We start from the raw sequence: 15,124 nt of genomic DNA, 5'->3' as shown, positions 1-15,124 counted from the left end.
AATTTCCAGAATAGGCAGAGACATTTTAAATCCTGTGAACTTATGCTTGAATAAGGGCTTCCTATAGCAGTCTTACATGCCTCATAGATCAAAGTTTAATTATAGTCAATATTATATGAAAATGTTCCATTATATATAGTGGTAAAATACATACCAGGTTTTGAGAAAACTTTATAAATTTATTGTTTCCCTCGAGTTAAATATCTGAGGGACTTTTGTCTAGTGAGTCTTTTTTTTTTTTTTTTAATTTTGTACACAGTGTTCAGCCGCCATGCCTGCAGGCCAGAAGAGGGCACCAGACCTCATTACAGATGGTTGTGAGCCACCATGTGGTTGCTGGGAATTGAACTCAGGACCTCTGGAAGAGCAGTCAGTGCTCTTAACCTCTGAACCATCTCTCTAGCCCCTAGCCATATCATTTATAAACTGAAGTAGTTTAGACGGCTTCCAGATTTACAGAAGTGACTTTAAAAAACTGAAAATAACCTACAGTGTGCATGTCTTAGTTTAAAAAGAGGCAGATAGAGCCTTGATAAAGAGTAAAAACAATATCCAGTGTGGGGTAACAGTCCACCCACATGATCAATTATTTAGTGTGGGGTAACCATCCACCTACATGATCAGTTATCCAGTGTGGGATAACAGTCCACCCACGTGATCAATACAGTGTGCTGTGACCGTCCATCACGTGATCAATACACTGTGTTGTGACCGTCCACCACGTGATCAATTATCCAGTGTGGGGTAACAGTCTACACACATGATCAACTATCCAGTGTGCTGTGACCGTCCATCACGTGATCAATACAGTGTGCTGTGACTGTCTACCACGTGATCAATATACCACACATGCAGCCTGTCGCCTCCCGGATCCTCTTTGAGGATGTTAGTTTATGCAATAAAATCATCACTGAATTGTTACCATTGCCTTCGCGTCTTCAGCAACACATGTCAGTAGTCGCTGACATGACAGACAACTCGATTAGAACTAACCTTTCCTTTCCCTACTCGTGTGAAAGGTGTGAGTCAATCCATGCTAGAAAGGGTTTAAAAAGTTAATGCTCTTAAGAACAAAAGCGTCCTAAAACAGATTATATCTTCTCCCCTTGTTTTAACCAAAACCCCAACTCAGACCAGTTATGCCAATTCTATACTTAACTAAATACAAGTTAAATAACCAAGATGTAAAAAAAATTAAAATTAAAAAAAAAAAAACACCTTTACACCAACTTTCTGATGTACTAGAGGGTTGCATTCAGGAGTAATCACAATGTTGGTTAATAATGCCTGTGGGGCTTCTATAGGTGCCGGATACTGAGCCCGGGCCTCTGGCTTTACCGAGCCGACGTACCTTAAACACATAGTACAGGTAAGACAGCAGGATGGAGAGAGCCCCACAGGTGGTCCAGCTCACTATGAGAAAGACAGATGTCGCGAAAGGCAAGTCTGAGGACGTCGCCTTGACATCTTTGGGAAGCTCAGCAGGTCTAGAATAAAAGGAACAAAGTTTTCTTTTGAAATCCAACAGCCCACAGAAGAGGGAGACGATGTATCGGCCAAGGGCCACGCACGCACGCGACGACAGGAGCATTCTAAGTCACGACCGCATATGCCAGGCCATAGCCAGAACACAGGTGTGTTGAGGAAACTGTAAAATAAGCTTCACGTTACATAGATAAAGCAATGTGAGACAAATGCATATCGTACTTGGAGCCCGGTGCCATCCTCAAGATTCTTCGTATATGCGAACATTTCAAACTCTAAGAAAGTCTGGAGTTGGAACCGTTTCTGGCTGAGCATTTCCGACGGAGGGCTCGACCAGCTCCTCAGCTGGCTTGTTATTAGTAGATGAGGGACACAGAGCAAACTATGAACCCAAACTGTGTCCAAAACAAACACAAAGGAAACATAACATGTTTCTCAGCAAAGACGAGACACTCTGTGGTGACTGTTTTCATGATCAGTTGTACTATGCCTGGAACTTGTACCAGGAAGGAACAGGACGATTATTTGCAGATCCTGTGTCAGGCATGCCTAGTCCTTCCTCCTGTGAGCCTGGGGTCTCACTAACAGAAACCTGAGACCCCCTCTGAATGGTGAAGGAAGCAGCAGCATCTACGACCTTCCGTGTGACAGGAAACCACATCACAGTCATCCGGCGTGGCGGAGTCAAAAGAGAACCAGGATTGGGGTTTTATCAGAAAAGCCACTAAACGTTTAAATTCAAAATACAACCAGGCTGTTTTTAGGGCCTTAATCCATCAGATGGTAAAGGCTAAGACAGACATCCTCTGCCGTTAAGTTTGATAACAGAAGTCAGAGTCTTTACAAAATAAGAGACGACCAAAGTTTGTAAGGTTTCCTAGTGGGATATGTCTGTACATACATATGATTTCGGACTTTGCCCCTCCTCTCTCCTCCTCCTGACTTTTCAGTGCTGAGGACCAAGTTCAGGTCCTGGCACACACTAGGCACAAGCTCTTCCGCCAGGCTGCACTCCAGCCCCAATATTTTCTCTGCTAGGAGGAGTAAGAACGCTTTGAGCACGGACCTTACCTTTTGAGAGCTATCCACAGCGAGGAAAGGAGCTGTACAGATGCAGAAGACAGTAGACCACTCCAGTATGCGGTGCAAGTTCCGAGCAGAAAGAGAATCAAGGACACCAGAGGGAAACACATACTCTGACTGGTTAGAACGATGGCCTCTAATTCCGGTAGTAACAGCGCATCCCATAACTCCTTAAACCATCTATACCTGGAAAATGGACAAAGGGAACCATAAAATAGAAGCAAAACAAACCAAAATGCCAAACACTAGTGTTTAACTTTTATTTGAGATGTTCAGCCATCTGTTAGAAGCTTTAAAGGGCAAAGATAGTTTGCAAAATATACTGAAAACAAATCTTAATTATTTTTTGTTTGTTTTTCAGATAAGCACTTATGTAGCTCAGGCTTGAAGGACAGCTCTTCCTGTCTCTACCTTCTGCATGCTGAGATTACAGGTGTGTGCAAGCACGCATGGCTTTTGCTTCACTCCCTTCCGTGTGTGTGCATGTGTGTATGCATGTGTACGCGTGTGCATGTGTGTATGTGTGTGCAATGTGCATGTGCATATGTGTGTGCTGTGTGCATGGTAGCCAGAGGAGGATACTGAACACCTTCCTCTACAGCTCTATGCCTTATTCCCTTAGGAGAGGGTCTGTCACCGAACTGGTGGTTTGCCATTTTAGCCAGCAAGCTCTCGGGGGCCGGCTGTCCTTGGCCACTCAACAATGGGGTTTTACAAGCAAACACAGCCACAACCGCTTTTTCATAGTTTCTGCAGTAAGTACTTTTACCCACCAAGTAAACTTCTGAGGCCTCGGCTCGTAATCCTTTTGAACAAGTCAATGAGCCTACTGACTATTAAGTATCCGAGTCCAAGGGGCCTGGGAGCTACCTTACTCCTATCAATCACAGCATGAACTAATACAGTCTTTCTGGTTTAAAGTCAGGAAGTCAAGAGCTATTTAGAATGACAGAATAAAAGAAAAAATTACCAAATGTGAGAAAATCAGTAACAGATGTTAACCTGGTTAAAGTTTAAGCTTTAGATTTTTAGACACATATAATATATAATTACTTATATATAAAAGTCTGAAATTACTTTTGAAATGATCACATTACTGAGAATAAATGTTAACAGATACATTGGGCTTTTTTTCCCTAAAAGTTCCAGTTTAATAAAAAAAAATCAATTGCCAAATACATATAAAAATTCATACTACATTATGGAATAAAAACATAATTATCTTACAAACAAAATTTAAATCACTATCATAGATAATACAACTTACCCCAACAAAAACTTAATCATAATCACAAAAGGGTCCACTTTGTATGGTTTGGCCTCTTTATCCAATATGGTTGCGTATTCTAAGCAATAACCTGGGGATTAAAAAATCATTTGTGGGCAATGAAGAATTCACAGTAATTAAACAAATGTACTTTATCTCTGAATGCCAATGTAACGTACAACAAAAGAACAGCCCTACACACCGGAAACTGCAGGGTCTCTCGTTCTACCACAGAGAGACCTCTTGGGAAGGGTCACCGTAACCCACACATTGAGTCTTCATCAAGCAAGGGGAGATGTCAAGGCCAGGGTTTTACAGTGAACGTGTGACTTTAAGAACGGCTTTGTTGAGATACAATTCCTATGCCACAGAATCCATCCATATAAAGTCCATAGGTTCAAAGACTTTTAGTATATTTGGTCATGCCTCCACCCATACAGTTAGTCTCGGGACATTTTCTTCCCCTCAAAGGCAATGTCTGCTTTGAAATTATCATCATTTGGCAGTCACTAATCTCTCTGCTGTCCTTCAAGCCATCCCTCTTCTGGGCATGTGATATTAATGGAATCATAGGCTAAGTGATCTTTGTGATCAGCTTCTTTCAATCAATACTTGTCAAGATTCAACCATATTTTAATATGTGTGTGTGTGTGTGTGTGTATATATATGGATTTAGGGATTTTGGGGGGTGTTAGGGATCAAACGCAGTGAGAGCCATTGGGCAAGCACCCTACCACTGAGCCCTCGGCCCTGCTTTCTTTTTATTGGTGAACGTATCTTTTCAGCGACTGCTTTGCTATTATGAACAGAACTACTGTGGACACTTGTGAACATGTTTTTATGTGGATGAAGGCTTTCAATTCTCCTTGGCGTGTTCCTGAGAACAGAGGTGCTGGGTTACAAGGCAACCCTGCTCATCAGCTGAGGAACGGTTTGACTGTTTCCCAGTTTTGCATGACGGTTCCAATCTCTCTACTTCCTTATTAGCGTATTATCATTTACTGCTCATTCCAGCGGGTACAGTCTGCGGGTGACTTGTGATTTGCATACTTGGTGCACAACGGCCTCTTCGTTTGTTTGAGACCTACTCGTGCATTTAAATCCTCTAGAAGAGCTAGTTTCCAATGTCAAGGCGTCTCCACAGACAGCCCGGCAAGTTCTCTGCAATTCGGAACCACTTACCAGTCTGCGGCAACAAAGCAGTACAAAGTCTCTTTCCAAAGACCAACGAGCATCCTAGGGGCCGGCTGACATCACACTTCCAGACTAGCTCCACCATTACAAGGCTAGGTCTGGAACTCGGAAGACAGCAGTTGCATGTGCTCCCTATGAAGAGCCTAGTTTGCACGCATGTGTGTATGTGTGTAAGTGAGTGCAAACAAGAGTGAGGCCTACAATGCAGAGGAGACCAAGAGTGAAAAGGCACTGAGGGGGTGAGGGAGACTACACTGGATCATGTGACACGAAAGGGGGGGTCCCAAAGGATAGAAGGGGGGGACTAAGGGAAAATCAATTATAATATACTTCCTTTGAAAAAACGTTATAATATTTAATACATAGTATCTTTTTTTTTTTTTTTTTAAAAAAAAAAAGGCTGGTTCTGGGGCTGGAGAGATGGCTCAGTCATTAGGCGCATAAGCTGCTCTTCCAGAGGACCCGGGTTCAATTCCCAGCATCCACCTAGCAGCTTACAACTGTCTGTAACTCCAGTTCCAAGGAATCTGACACCCTCACACGGACACACATGCAGGCAAAACATCAATTTAAAAGAAAAAAAATGGCTCGTTCTGGGGCAGACCACATTTCTTTCCTCTCTGCAGAATACGGGTTAGCAGATTAAATATGAACAATAAATTTGCAAAGGTCACTGAAGTTTCATGAAGGGCATTACAAGAACAGAGTAGTCAGAAGAAGGTTTGGCACACAGAAATGGTGGGGAAGATTCCTGGCTTTCTGTAGCTTGGCCTCACTCCTTTCCCCACCTCCTCTCTCCTGTGAGACTCTCCAGGGGTTAGCCTCTTGGGAACCATATTCTGCATCTCTTCAGAGCTTCTCTGTCCTTCGCTTTGCTGGCTCTGGAGGCCTCTGGGCAACAGCAGTGAGCGGGAGAGCTGAGAGCAGGAAGAAGTGAGGCTAAGATCTCCCCAGTTTCCCTTGTGAGGCCAGGCAGCAGTGATTGCATCTTGTGTCTTCTTCCGCCATGTGTAAGAGTTTTAAAGTGTTTGGTAATGAAGCATTGGCTTAAAGTTTAGGACAAAAAGGCTAGGGGAATGAGGGAAGAGAGGAGAGGAAGGGGAGGGAGGGGAGGAAGGGGAGGGAGGAGAGGAAAGGAAGGGGAGGGAGGAGAGGGAGGGGAGGGAGGAGAGGGAGGGGAGGGAATAGAGGGAGGGGAGGGAATAGAGGGAGGGGATGAGAGGGGAGGGAGGAGAGGGAGGGGAGGGAGGGGAGGGAGGGAGGGGAGGAGAGGAGAGAGAGGGGAGAGAGGGGAGGGAGGAGAGGGAGGAAAGAGAGGGGAGGGAGGAGAGGGAGGAGAGGGAGGAAGGCAAAGGTACTGAAAATGCCATAAAGACCTGAAGACTGGTCACAAAGCCACACACCAGCCTGGAGTTTCCAAGGACAGTGGCTGCAGCTAATCCTAAAAACCTTCTTATTGTGCCGTCCAATTCAGCATAACCTAAATACATATGACCTTGGGAATAAAGCCGAATGGCAGTTCTTAGAACACACAAGGCTCTCGTTTTGAGCTCCAGTACGGGAAAAAGCAAAACCAAACAAAATCCACAGGGAAAATGCCACGGAACTAACAGTGGTTCTACTTTAACACTGAAAACAAAACTAACTCTGCCGGTGTCGGTGCTTTTACCTGTTGAGAAGAGAGAAGACAACTGTCCTCCATAAGCAAGCAGGATGCTAGACACCACGTAGGCGGGAAACGCTCCACCGTGAAACCTAACGACCTGGAAAACAGGCAGACCAACGTCAGCTACGGAACATGGATGCTGCTGAAACTTTCACACAGGATAAAAAGGTTATTCTTTGCACTTTCCCTGGCTGGGCCACACCCTTATTTCTAGTAAGGAGCATCAAAACTCTAAGGAAACAAACATTAATAATGAATAGCGTCATAGAAACAGCTGAGTTTCTCAGCAGAGGCATAGATGAATTCCCATGCCACAGGGTACTTTTCACGGCATCCTTACTGAGCACCCAGGGTCCAGTGAAGACGCCTGACACCTTGCACCTTGTATGCATTATCTCATGCTCTCAAAAACAACCCTTTGAAGTGATTTTCATCTTTACCTTATGTGCAGAAGAATCAAGTACGGGGAGCCCCGTATCTTGCAACACTACAAATGTTTTAATGGTTAGCTTATTTCATCTGTGTGCTTATCAATAAAAGGGGGACAATACAGTGCTTACAGGTGGTTATAGAGGTACAGCCCCTGGTTAGAGCAGTTAGAATGCCAACTCTCTCGAGATAAGCCATCAGAAATCCACGGTGACCATTGTGAACCTTCTCTAAATGAGGAAATCCCGTGACACTTGAACTTAACACAGCCTAAGCTCACAACCGTATGTTCCAGGGCTTCAAGAGGACATACCCTGCTTACAGTAGACGGTACTAAAAGTGATGTTAAGTAAATGGCTCCATTGGCATATGATTATTAAGCAAGATGAGAGGCTTGGTTGTGATATTTTTATATAGGGAGATTAAGTACTTCTCATAATGCTAAAATTAATTTAGCTTCAAGTTTTCCTCCGTTCCACGGAGTCCCTTCATAACACACACTACCTGGTAACCTGATAACAGCCTATGGAAGTCGAAGCCTAACACAGAACAGTGCTAAAACTTCAAAAAGCACAGCATCTTCCTGGATTTTGCAGTATTCTTTAAAACAGGCTTGCTGGGTGTTTAGTGTTTCGGGACTGGAATAGGCATTTCACAGGCATCATCTCACGTCCCACCCCCCAGGTCCTCTGAAGGAGTTTCTTCCCCACTTAGCAGGCAAAACAGGTTTAGGTTCAGAGACCAAGAGTCTTCTGTGATTAGAAATGTTGATAGGGAAGAGGCTTCCGGGTCAAAGGAGATCAGAAAATGATGCAGATGCATAGCCCATGCTCAGCTTATAGCTTTAGTGGAAGGAAGAGAAAAATGAAGAAGGTAGAAAGGCCATTTTTCAGCCAATCAACCTAAACAATCAATATTCACTGCAGCTAATATCAAAGGAAAACATAAAGAACCCTCTAGTTACAGAGAGCAGAAGGAAAGCTTGCGTGTGGCCACACAGGGGGCTGAGACAGTAGCATCCCTGGAACTTGATCACGGAGAGTATGGCAGGGGAGTTAAGCAGCCTAGAGGGCTCACAGTTACGTCCAGTTGTCCATCTCACTGGGTTGTCTGTCCTGGCACAAGGCTCTCTGACCTTTCTCCCTCCATCAGCAAGAGATGAACAGCACTGACCGCCCCGGGCAAAGGCTTTGCTAAATGCGTCCACACCACGTGACTACTTGAAATGGTAACTGACACACACAAGTGATGGAAAACAGGAATCGTTACCAGTCACCGGCATCCTTCACTGTCTCTAGAACCCTGAACAGAGTCCTACTGTGTGTTCTGAACACAAGATTGCTTTTAATGACAAAGGGTGTTGTTAGAAGCATGCTGTACTAGGCTGGAATCTAGCTGGTCCGTAAGGTACTACATCAGTAATCAGAAGCTGGTCTTCAGAGCTAATACTTTCGGCTTTGTACCTGGCACGGTGTTTGCTTAGAATTGGAAGTGTATGTCAACAGTAAAAACTTGAAGTTCTTAAAATCCAGATTTTAGGTAACACTGGATTTCCTTCTTGTAGTGACTGCAGCTGAAGGAATTTGTCGGCTGCTGTTTGTCCTCTCTTGGGGGAACATGCTAAAGAGGCAATCTCTTCTTTCTCAGAAAAAAATAATTTTATGAAAAAAAAATCATCTATCTAAAGGCTGAAATTTCTCTCAAGTGGTTATTCTTAATCCATCTTCATCATTTCTTTTCTCTCATTGTATGGGTGGTGGTTAGTAAGTAACCGTGGGGTGGGAGTAATCACAAATGGCCCAAGAACAGATTTAATTCATGAAAAAAGTAGAAAAAGAATTATGTCAAGCTTGCACGCCTGTGCTCACTGCTGCCCCACCCACAATCACAAGCGGGCAGAGCAAGCTCAAGAACCGTAAGTGGGTAATGAAAGTGGCTCATTACATACATAGATTACATAGAGATAACAGAATTCTATCCGACTGTAAACAGGTGAAATTATGAAATCTGCAGGAAAACGTATGGATCTAAAGATATCACAAGGTGACGCAAACTCAAAAAGATTCAAAGTAAGAGGGCGTTTCTTCTCCTGTGCAGCTCCTAGCTTGTGATGTATGCATTCATGTACATAGATGGGTGGGAACTGGAAAAGACGAAAAAGGAAAGCAAGAGGGGGAAACGGGTGCTGAGGAGGCAGAGGGCGTGAGGGCACGCGCGCGTGCCATGAAAATGTGCAGAAGGCACGGAGGTCACTGTGCTCACGCGTGGTGAGCGCCAGGAAACCAGGGGGTTAGACATGGAGCGTGGTCTTGTTGAAGGGAGAGGATGTATGACCTCTTTCTGCCCAGAAGGTTGGGAAAGAGGTGGTTAATGGCCTGGTGACCTCTGCACTATCTGTGCAGTCAAACCACACTGCCTCCTCGAGACCTGGATGTTTATATTAGTCAAACTAGAGACCTAGCTCCCCGCCACTCTTATGTTTATCTCAGTCAGTCTAGAGCTCTGTTCTCCCCAGACCCAGATGTTTATCTCAGTCAATCTAGAGCTGTCTCCTCCCCAGACCCAGATGTTTATCTCAATCTAGAGCTTTCTACTCCCCAGACCCAGATGTTTATATCTCAGTCAATCTAGAGCTTTCTCCTCCCCAGACCCAGATGTTTATCTCAATCTAGAGCTTTCTCCTCCCCAGACCCAGATGTTTATCTCAGTCAATCTAGAGCTCCGGCCTCCCCAGACCCAGATGTTTATATCTCAATCTAGAGCTCCGGCCTCCCCAGACTCTTATCAGGAACACTGTTTACCTTGTGCCTGTTTCCTTAGTTAATCCAGAGAACCTGTCTTTATGGAAGATGCTACTTGGTCTTAAGCTTTTGTTGTACACACAGGACTGAGTTAATTATCACAGAAACTTTTCTCCGAATTGTGCTGTGCTTAGATAGTTGTAAAATAAACTACCCAATGTCAGACTCTAGTAATTTAAACCCAAACTGTCCACCGAGTTATGGTGACCCAGACTTCCTTTTCCTCATTCTGCTGGCCACAATGTTTGCAGAGACTCCAACCCCAACAACAGAAGGAGACGGGGAATGTCACTCTGCTGATGCGGGATGTCCTTCTGCATATGTGTTGCTTTGCTTGGATAATAAATAAAGCTGTTTCAGTTTATGGCAGGACAGAACAAAGCTAGGTGGGAAATCTGAACAGAGATATAAAGAGAGAGTAGGTGGAGCCAAGGAGACACCATGTAGCTGCGGAAGAAGAAAGACACGCCAGAACCTTTACCGGTAGGACACAGCCTTATGGCGATACACAGATGAATAGAAATGGGTTACTTTAAGATGTAAGAGTTAGTTAATGAGAAGCCTGAGCTAATAGGCCAAGCAGTGTCATAACTAATATAGTTTCTGTGTGATTATTCGGATCTGAGCAGTGAGGAAGCGAGCAAGCAATCTCCACCTACACTCTGCTGGCTCTGGTGTTTGCAGAGATCCCACTCCTCAACAATGGAAAGGAGATGGGAGAGTTAAGGTGGGGAGGGCAGAGGGGCTTGAAAGGGGGAGAGGAATTTACCAAAACAGTTCGAAATGTTGTAGTGACATCTAACAATACTTTGTGTGCTAACTTAAGCAATAAAACTAAAAATACACATATACCAAATAGTTAGCTATGTTACACAGGAACTCATTATCCTAGATCTACAAGCCAAGCAACCAAGGATGAAAGAAGAATGTGTGCTTTTCCATTTTGTAACTTTGGACTTAATACAAGTTCATTATTTGACATTTAAGAAAGCACAGACCTTTGCTCTTGCGACGCTAATACAATCTTACTTTTCAGAAAGGTTTCTGTATCTAAACATAAATATTACTCTGTCCTCTTTTTTGGTATAATCGTCTTTGATCATCGCATACTCTGGTAACTTGAATTTTCTCATCACTAATCTGAAATATGGGCCACGGGGCTATAGATAAGAGCTGATATCCACCTTCTCTTTATGCAAGTGACAAGTCTTCTGCAGACTTTGAAAACATGAGAGCAGGAATTATTTTATATTACAGAAAATAATTTTAATTGGTTCCTTAACTCTTTATGAATTTTTAAGTATTTATGATGCTATTTTATAACTCAAACTAAAATTCGCTGGTTTCTTCATGATTTATATTAAAAAAATTATACATTAACTGAATTTTATTATGTCACAAACTTTATGATAATTAAAATCTAATTCTCAAAAGGTTGTTGTGAGATTCAAATGAGATAATGCATACAAAAATGTTTCCAACTCAATTTTAAGAATTGAATTACAAAAAAGGATTAAATTACAATCATGACCAAGTACAAAATCATCAATATTAACTAATTATCTTATGATTCAAGAAAGTAGTATGTCTGAGATAACAAAATACAAAGTTAAAAAAAAATCAGAGCAGCAATAAAAATTTTGTATTAATTTCTATTAATTTCTCTGTCTTAATCAATATTGTACAATTCTCCAAGTTCTAATAATAAAGACTAAAATCTGTGGTCTTACTTAAAAAACTACTAGTTTACTGAAAAAAACTGAAATCCCTTTCAAATCACAAAGCAATAAATAATCAACCAACTTGCATTAATGTCTCTTACCTGTCCAAGTATTTGTGGAAAGGAAGTCTTAATTGTCACCTAGTATAAAATAATTGTTTAAAAAAAGAGATTAATTTTCCCAAACTCATTTCATGTTTTATTAAATTGAGTACATCTGCATATCTTTTAAATATGGTAATTTCTGAACAATCACACAAGAGATCTTCAAGAATGTCCCAAACCATACTAACTGTCTAAAGAACAGTTTACCATTCTGTATATTTTGTAATATACTTGCTCCTTAGCAGTAAAAACTTGAAGTTCTTAAAACGCAGATTTCAGTTTCCCTACAGAATACCATCTGTGAAGTCCATCAGATGCAAATGAATTCTTTACAGAGGGGCACCTGAAACTTGGCAGGAAGGACACATCCCGCCAGTGTGCTAGCTCCTGTTCCGCCCTACAGAAGTGACTCCCATTACAGAATTACTAATGTATGCCAACCAGGAATAAGATACTTCACATAAGCCACCAGTGAAAAGCATACAGATCTTTAGAAAATACAAGAGCCTTAAACTAAAGAAGTACTGGTATAAACCAGTATGCATCATGATTGTTACTATAGTTAACTATAATATACTATACTATATAGCATGACGGCTAATTAAATGAAGCTCTTCAATTTAGGAAAGATTCTTGTTTATGAGCTTTAAAATTTAGAATAACTTTTCCATAAATTAGTTTAGACCACTAAGCTTCCTCTTCTTTCATATGATGCTCACATGCTCATACAATATACTTGCAGAAACACTAAAGAAACAAAGTGGAAAATATTTAGCAGTTTCATTTCTCATATTTATGGGCTTCTACATCAGCTAATAGAAAAAAAGACCCCCGTCTGTCTATAACTAAACCATACTTAATGACGCAAACATATGTCTTACCTCATACTTACAGTCTGAAGACGTGTACATTTTTAACAACGCCACGTGGCTGTCGTTTTCCGGCTGAGCAACGTGAAGTTTCAGAGAAATTTCTGTGGACGATGGAACCCTGAAGAGATTATGGAAATATCAGTCCTCAAATATAAAACGCTGGCCAACAGCCATGGCCCAGCCAGTTCTCAGCTCAATATAAGGAACTAATGTAGAGGAAGGGAAATGACAGAGGCGTTATCGCGTGTGGACACCTCCATGCACAATACAGTTATTTGGCTTCCCCCTTCTAGCACTTGTGAAGTTGTGGAAATAAAGGTAAGACACTCATTTTCAAGCAAGACGTTAAGTGCTCGGTTCTTCCAATAGATTACTGTACATATATGTTAAAGGACATGACATTAAAGTATACACACACTTCCTAAAAGATATTTTAATAATGCATATGACTTAAATAAACAAAGCACAGGTTCCACTTTAAGACACGGAAGTTTAAAGTAAATTCTTTCATGTACTTACTGTGCGATGGTTAGAGAATCTTCATAAGACCAGGGAATATGAAGCTTATAGATACTGGTTTTTTCTTCTGTTAAGAAACAAAGGGGAGAGTGTTACTCTTGAGTGTTACCTTAACTTGTATGCCAACTATAAGGCTACTGTATATAAAGTGTCCATTTTACAAAAAGATGGGTGCACATAAAGGATTACTGAATATCAGACTCATAAAAAATATTAAAGCAAATTAGTACTAAAAATCTAAAACAAAATTCAAGAGCCAAACCTGAACCTGCTGCTGTAAAAAAAAAAAAAAAAAAAACGAAGATCTACAGTACTTTAACTTTTTTTTAAAAAAATTATGATTACTATTATGTTTGTGTATGAGGCTTGCGTGTGAGTGCACATGGTTGTTGGCGGTCAGAGGTACTTCTTGAGGGTCATTCATTTCTTCCAGATTTACATAGGTTCTGGGAATGGCTGAACTATCTCACCCATCCCCAAATACATAGAACTTTTAAACACATGAATGTGATTTAGTATGAAGAAAAAGTCTAGGATAAATTCCTTGAAAATAGAAACATGTCCCTATGATCATATATTTAATTTTACTCTCTATAAAATATATGAAAGAAAAAATGAAATAAGCATTCTAGAGACTTCGAAGCAACTCACTGGCTCCTCACATGAAACGCACATACTCACCACCTTTGCCTCTGGAGCACTTGCTCACCACGTTGACTTTAAAAGCCTGGTATATCTGATGAAGTTTGACAAAGACAAAAACCCAAAGTTGATATGTTTAATGAAGCAAATTTATTTAATGAGCAAATGAAGATGAAATTCTTCCTGCTCTACTCAAGAGAATTACCTGTTCAAAGTTCAGAAGCTCTATATTGTAGTACAGGCCACTCAGATTTAATATGACCTTCCTTGAAGTCAATCCTGTTGAATGGAAAGTACTGCATTATTTAGAAGCTGGAGAATTTTCAAAAATAGACTGATCGCTTAAAAAGCATTTAAAATTAACAAGAGAATTTTGAAATTAGGAGAAAATTTGTTAGAATGTGGTGTGGTGTGGTGGGGTTGTGTATGAGCAGGGGTGATGAGCTTTTGAAGCCACCTGGGCTACAATGGAGACTGTCTAAAACAGAAGTTAACAGGCCTTCACTGATGATATAAAGGAAGCAAAAAATAAATTCTCATGCAGAAAATGCTGAATAAAACAGTACTTATAATGACTTTCTGATGCTGTAGGTATTTTTAAAAATTCAAGTACTTATTTCCAATTTTAGGAAGATGTGTTTTCTAAAGCATGCTATTTAACTGAAACAGGTAATTCAGAGTCATTACTTTTGTATTTTTCTGAGCATTTTGTACCCCAAACAGGGACCCAGGTGGGGGGAGGGGGATAAAAACCTTAAAGGAAGTTTCTTATCCCTTTCATGAAAGAGATACACACACATATGTATGCATGTGTGTGTACACGTATGAAGGATGTAGCATACGAAAAGGTACAGTAATCAAGCTAAAAGAGCCCCTAAAAGCCAAAGCTGGAACAACAAAAGCAAGAGCACATCTAACACTGTTATAACCCATGAATAAAGTATCCATGCTAAGTAAGCACTCCGCCATTGAGCTAGGCCCCACCCAAAATATATATCCAGTAATCCATACTGTCTTAAAAATAAATGAATAAATAAGAGAGATGAGGCTACTCTATCTCAGACAGGATTTCAATAAATGGAGAATACAATAGTAAATACTTGCTAAAGAATAAACGACCCGTTTTATGCTAAAATTAATGAGTTGAACATTTTTTCAAATTATTTCCTCCAAGATATTTATTAAGAAATTAGTGATATACCACCTTAATTATCCAAAGGTAAAAATTAACACCACAGTAATTAGATCAACATTGTGCATCGAGACACATGAGGTAGGCACATGAATTCTGTGTTGTTCTTGGCAAAAAAAAATACTTAACCTCAACCTGAAAATGTCACA

The 15,124-nt window shown here is 41.2% G+C and overlaps 1 protein-coding gene across 1 annotated transcript in view; it reads right to left on the bottom strand.

The window, feature by feature from the left end:
* Pgap1 (post-GPI attachment to proteins inositol deacylase 1) overlaps positions 1–15,124 on the bottom strand; it is a 65,353-nt gene that overhangs the window by 13,613 nt on the left and 36,616 nt on the right. The window contains exons 15-23 of the mRNA XM_057758448.1: positions 13,989–14,062; positions 13,823–13,877; positions 13,142–13,208; positions 12,632–12,740; positions 11,748–11,786; positions 6,699–6,792; positions 3,836–3,926; positions 2,557–2,754; positions 1,352–1,487 (exon numbers count right to left, since the gene is read on the bottom strand). Coding sequence (XP_057614431.1) covers positions 1,352–1,487; positions 2,557–2,754; positions 3,836–3,926; positions 6,699–6,792; positions 11,748–11,786; positions 12,632–12,740; positions 13,142–13,208; positions 13,823–13,877; positions 13,989–14,062 — 863 coding nt within the window. The remainder of the gene's footprint in view (positions 1–1,351; positions 1,488–2,556; positions 2,755–3,835; positions 3,927–6,698; positions 6,793–11,747; positions 11,787–12,631; positions 12,741–13,141; positions 13,209–13,822; positions 13,878–13,988; positions 14,063–15,124) is intronic.

The sequence above is a fragment of the Chionomys nivalis genome, chromosome 26, assembly GCF_950005125.1.
Source record: "Chionomys nivalis chromosome 26, mChiNiv1.1, whole genome shotgun sequence".
Taxonomy (NCBI): Eukaryota; Metazoa; Chordata; class Mammalia; order Rodentia; family Cricetidae; genus Chionomys; species Chionomys nivalis.
This window is presented reverse-complemented; position numbering and strand designations above follow the sequence as displayed.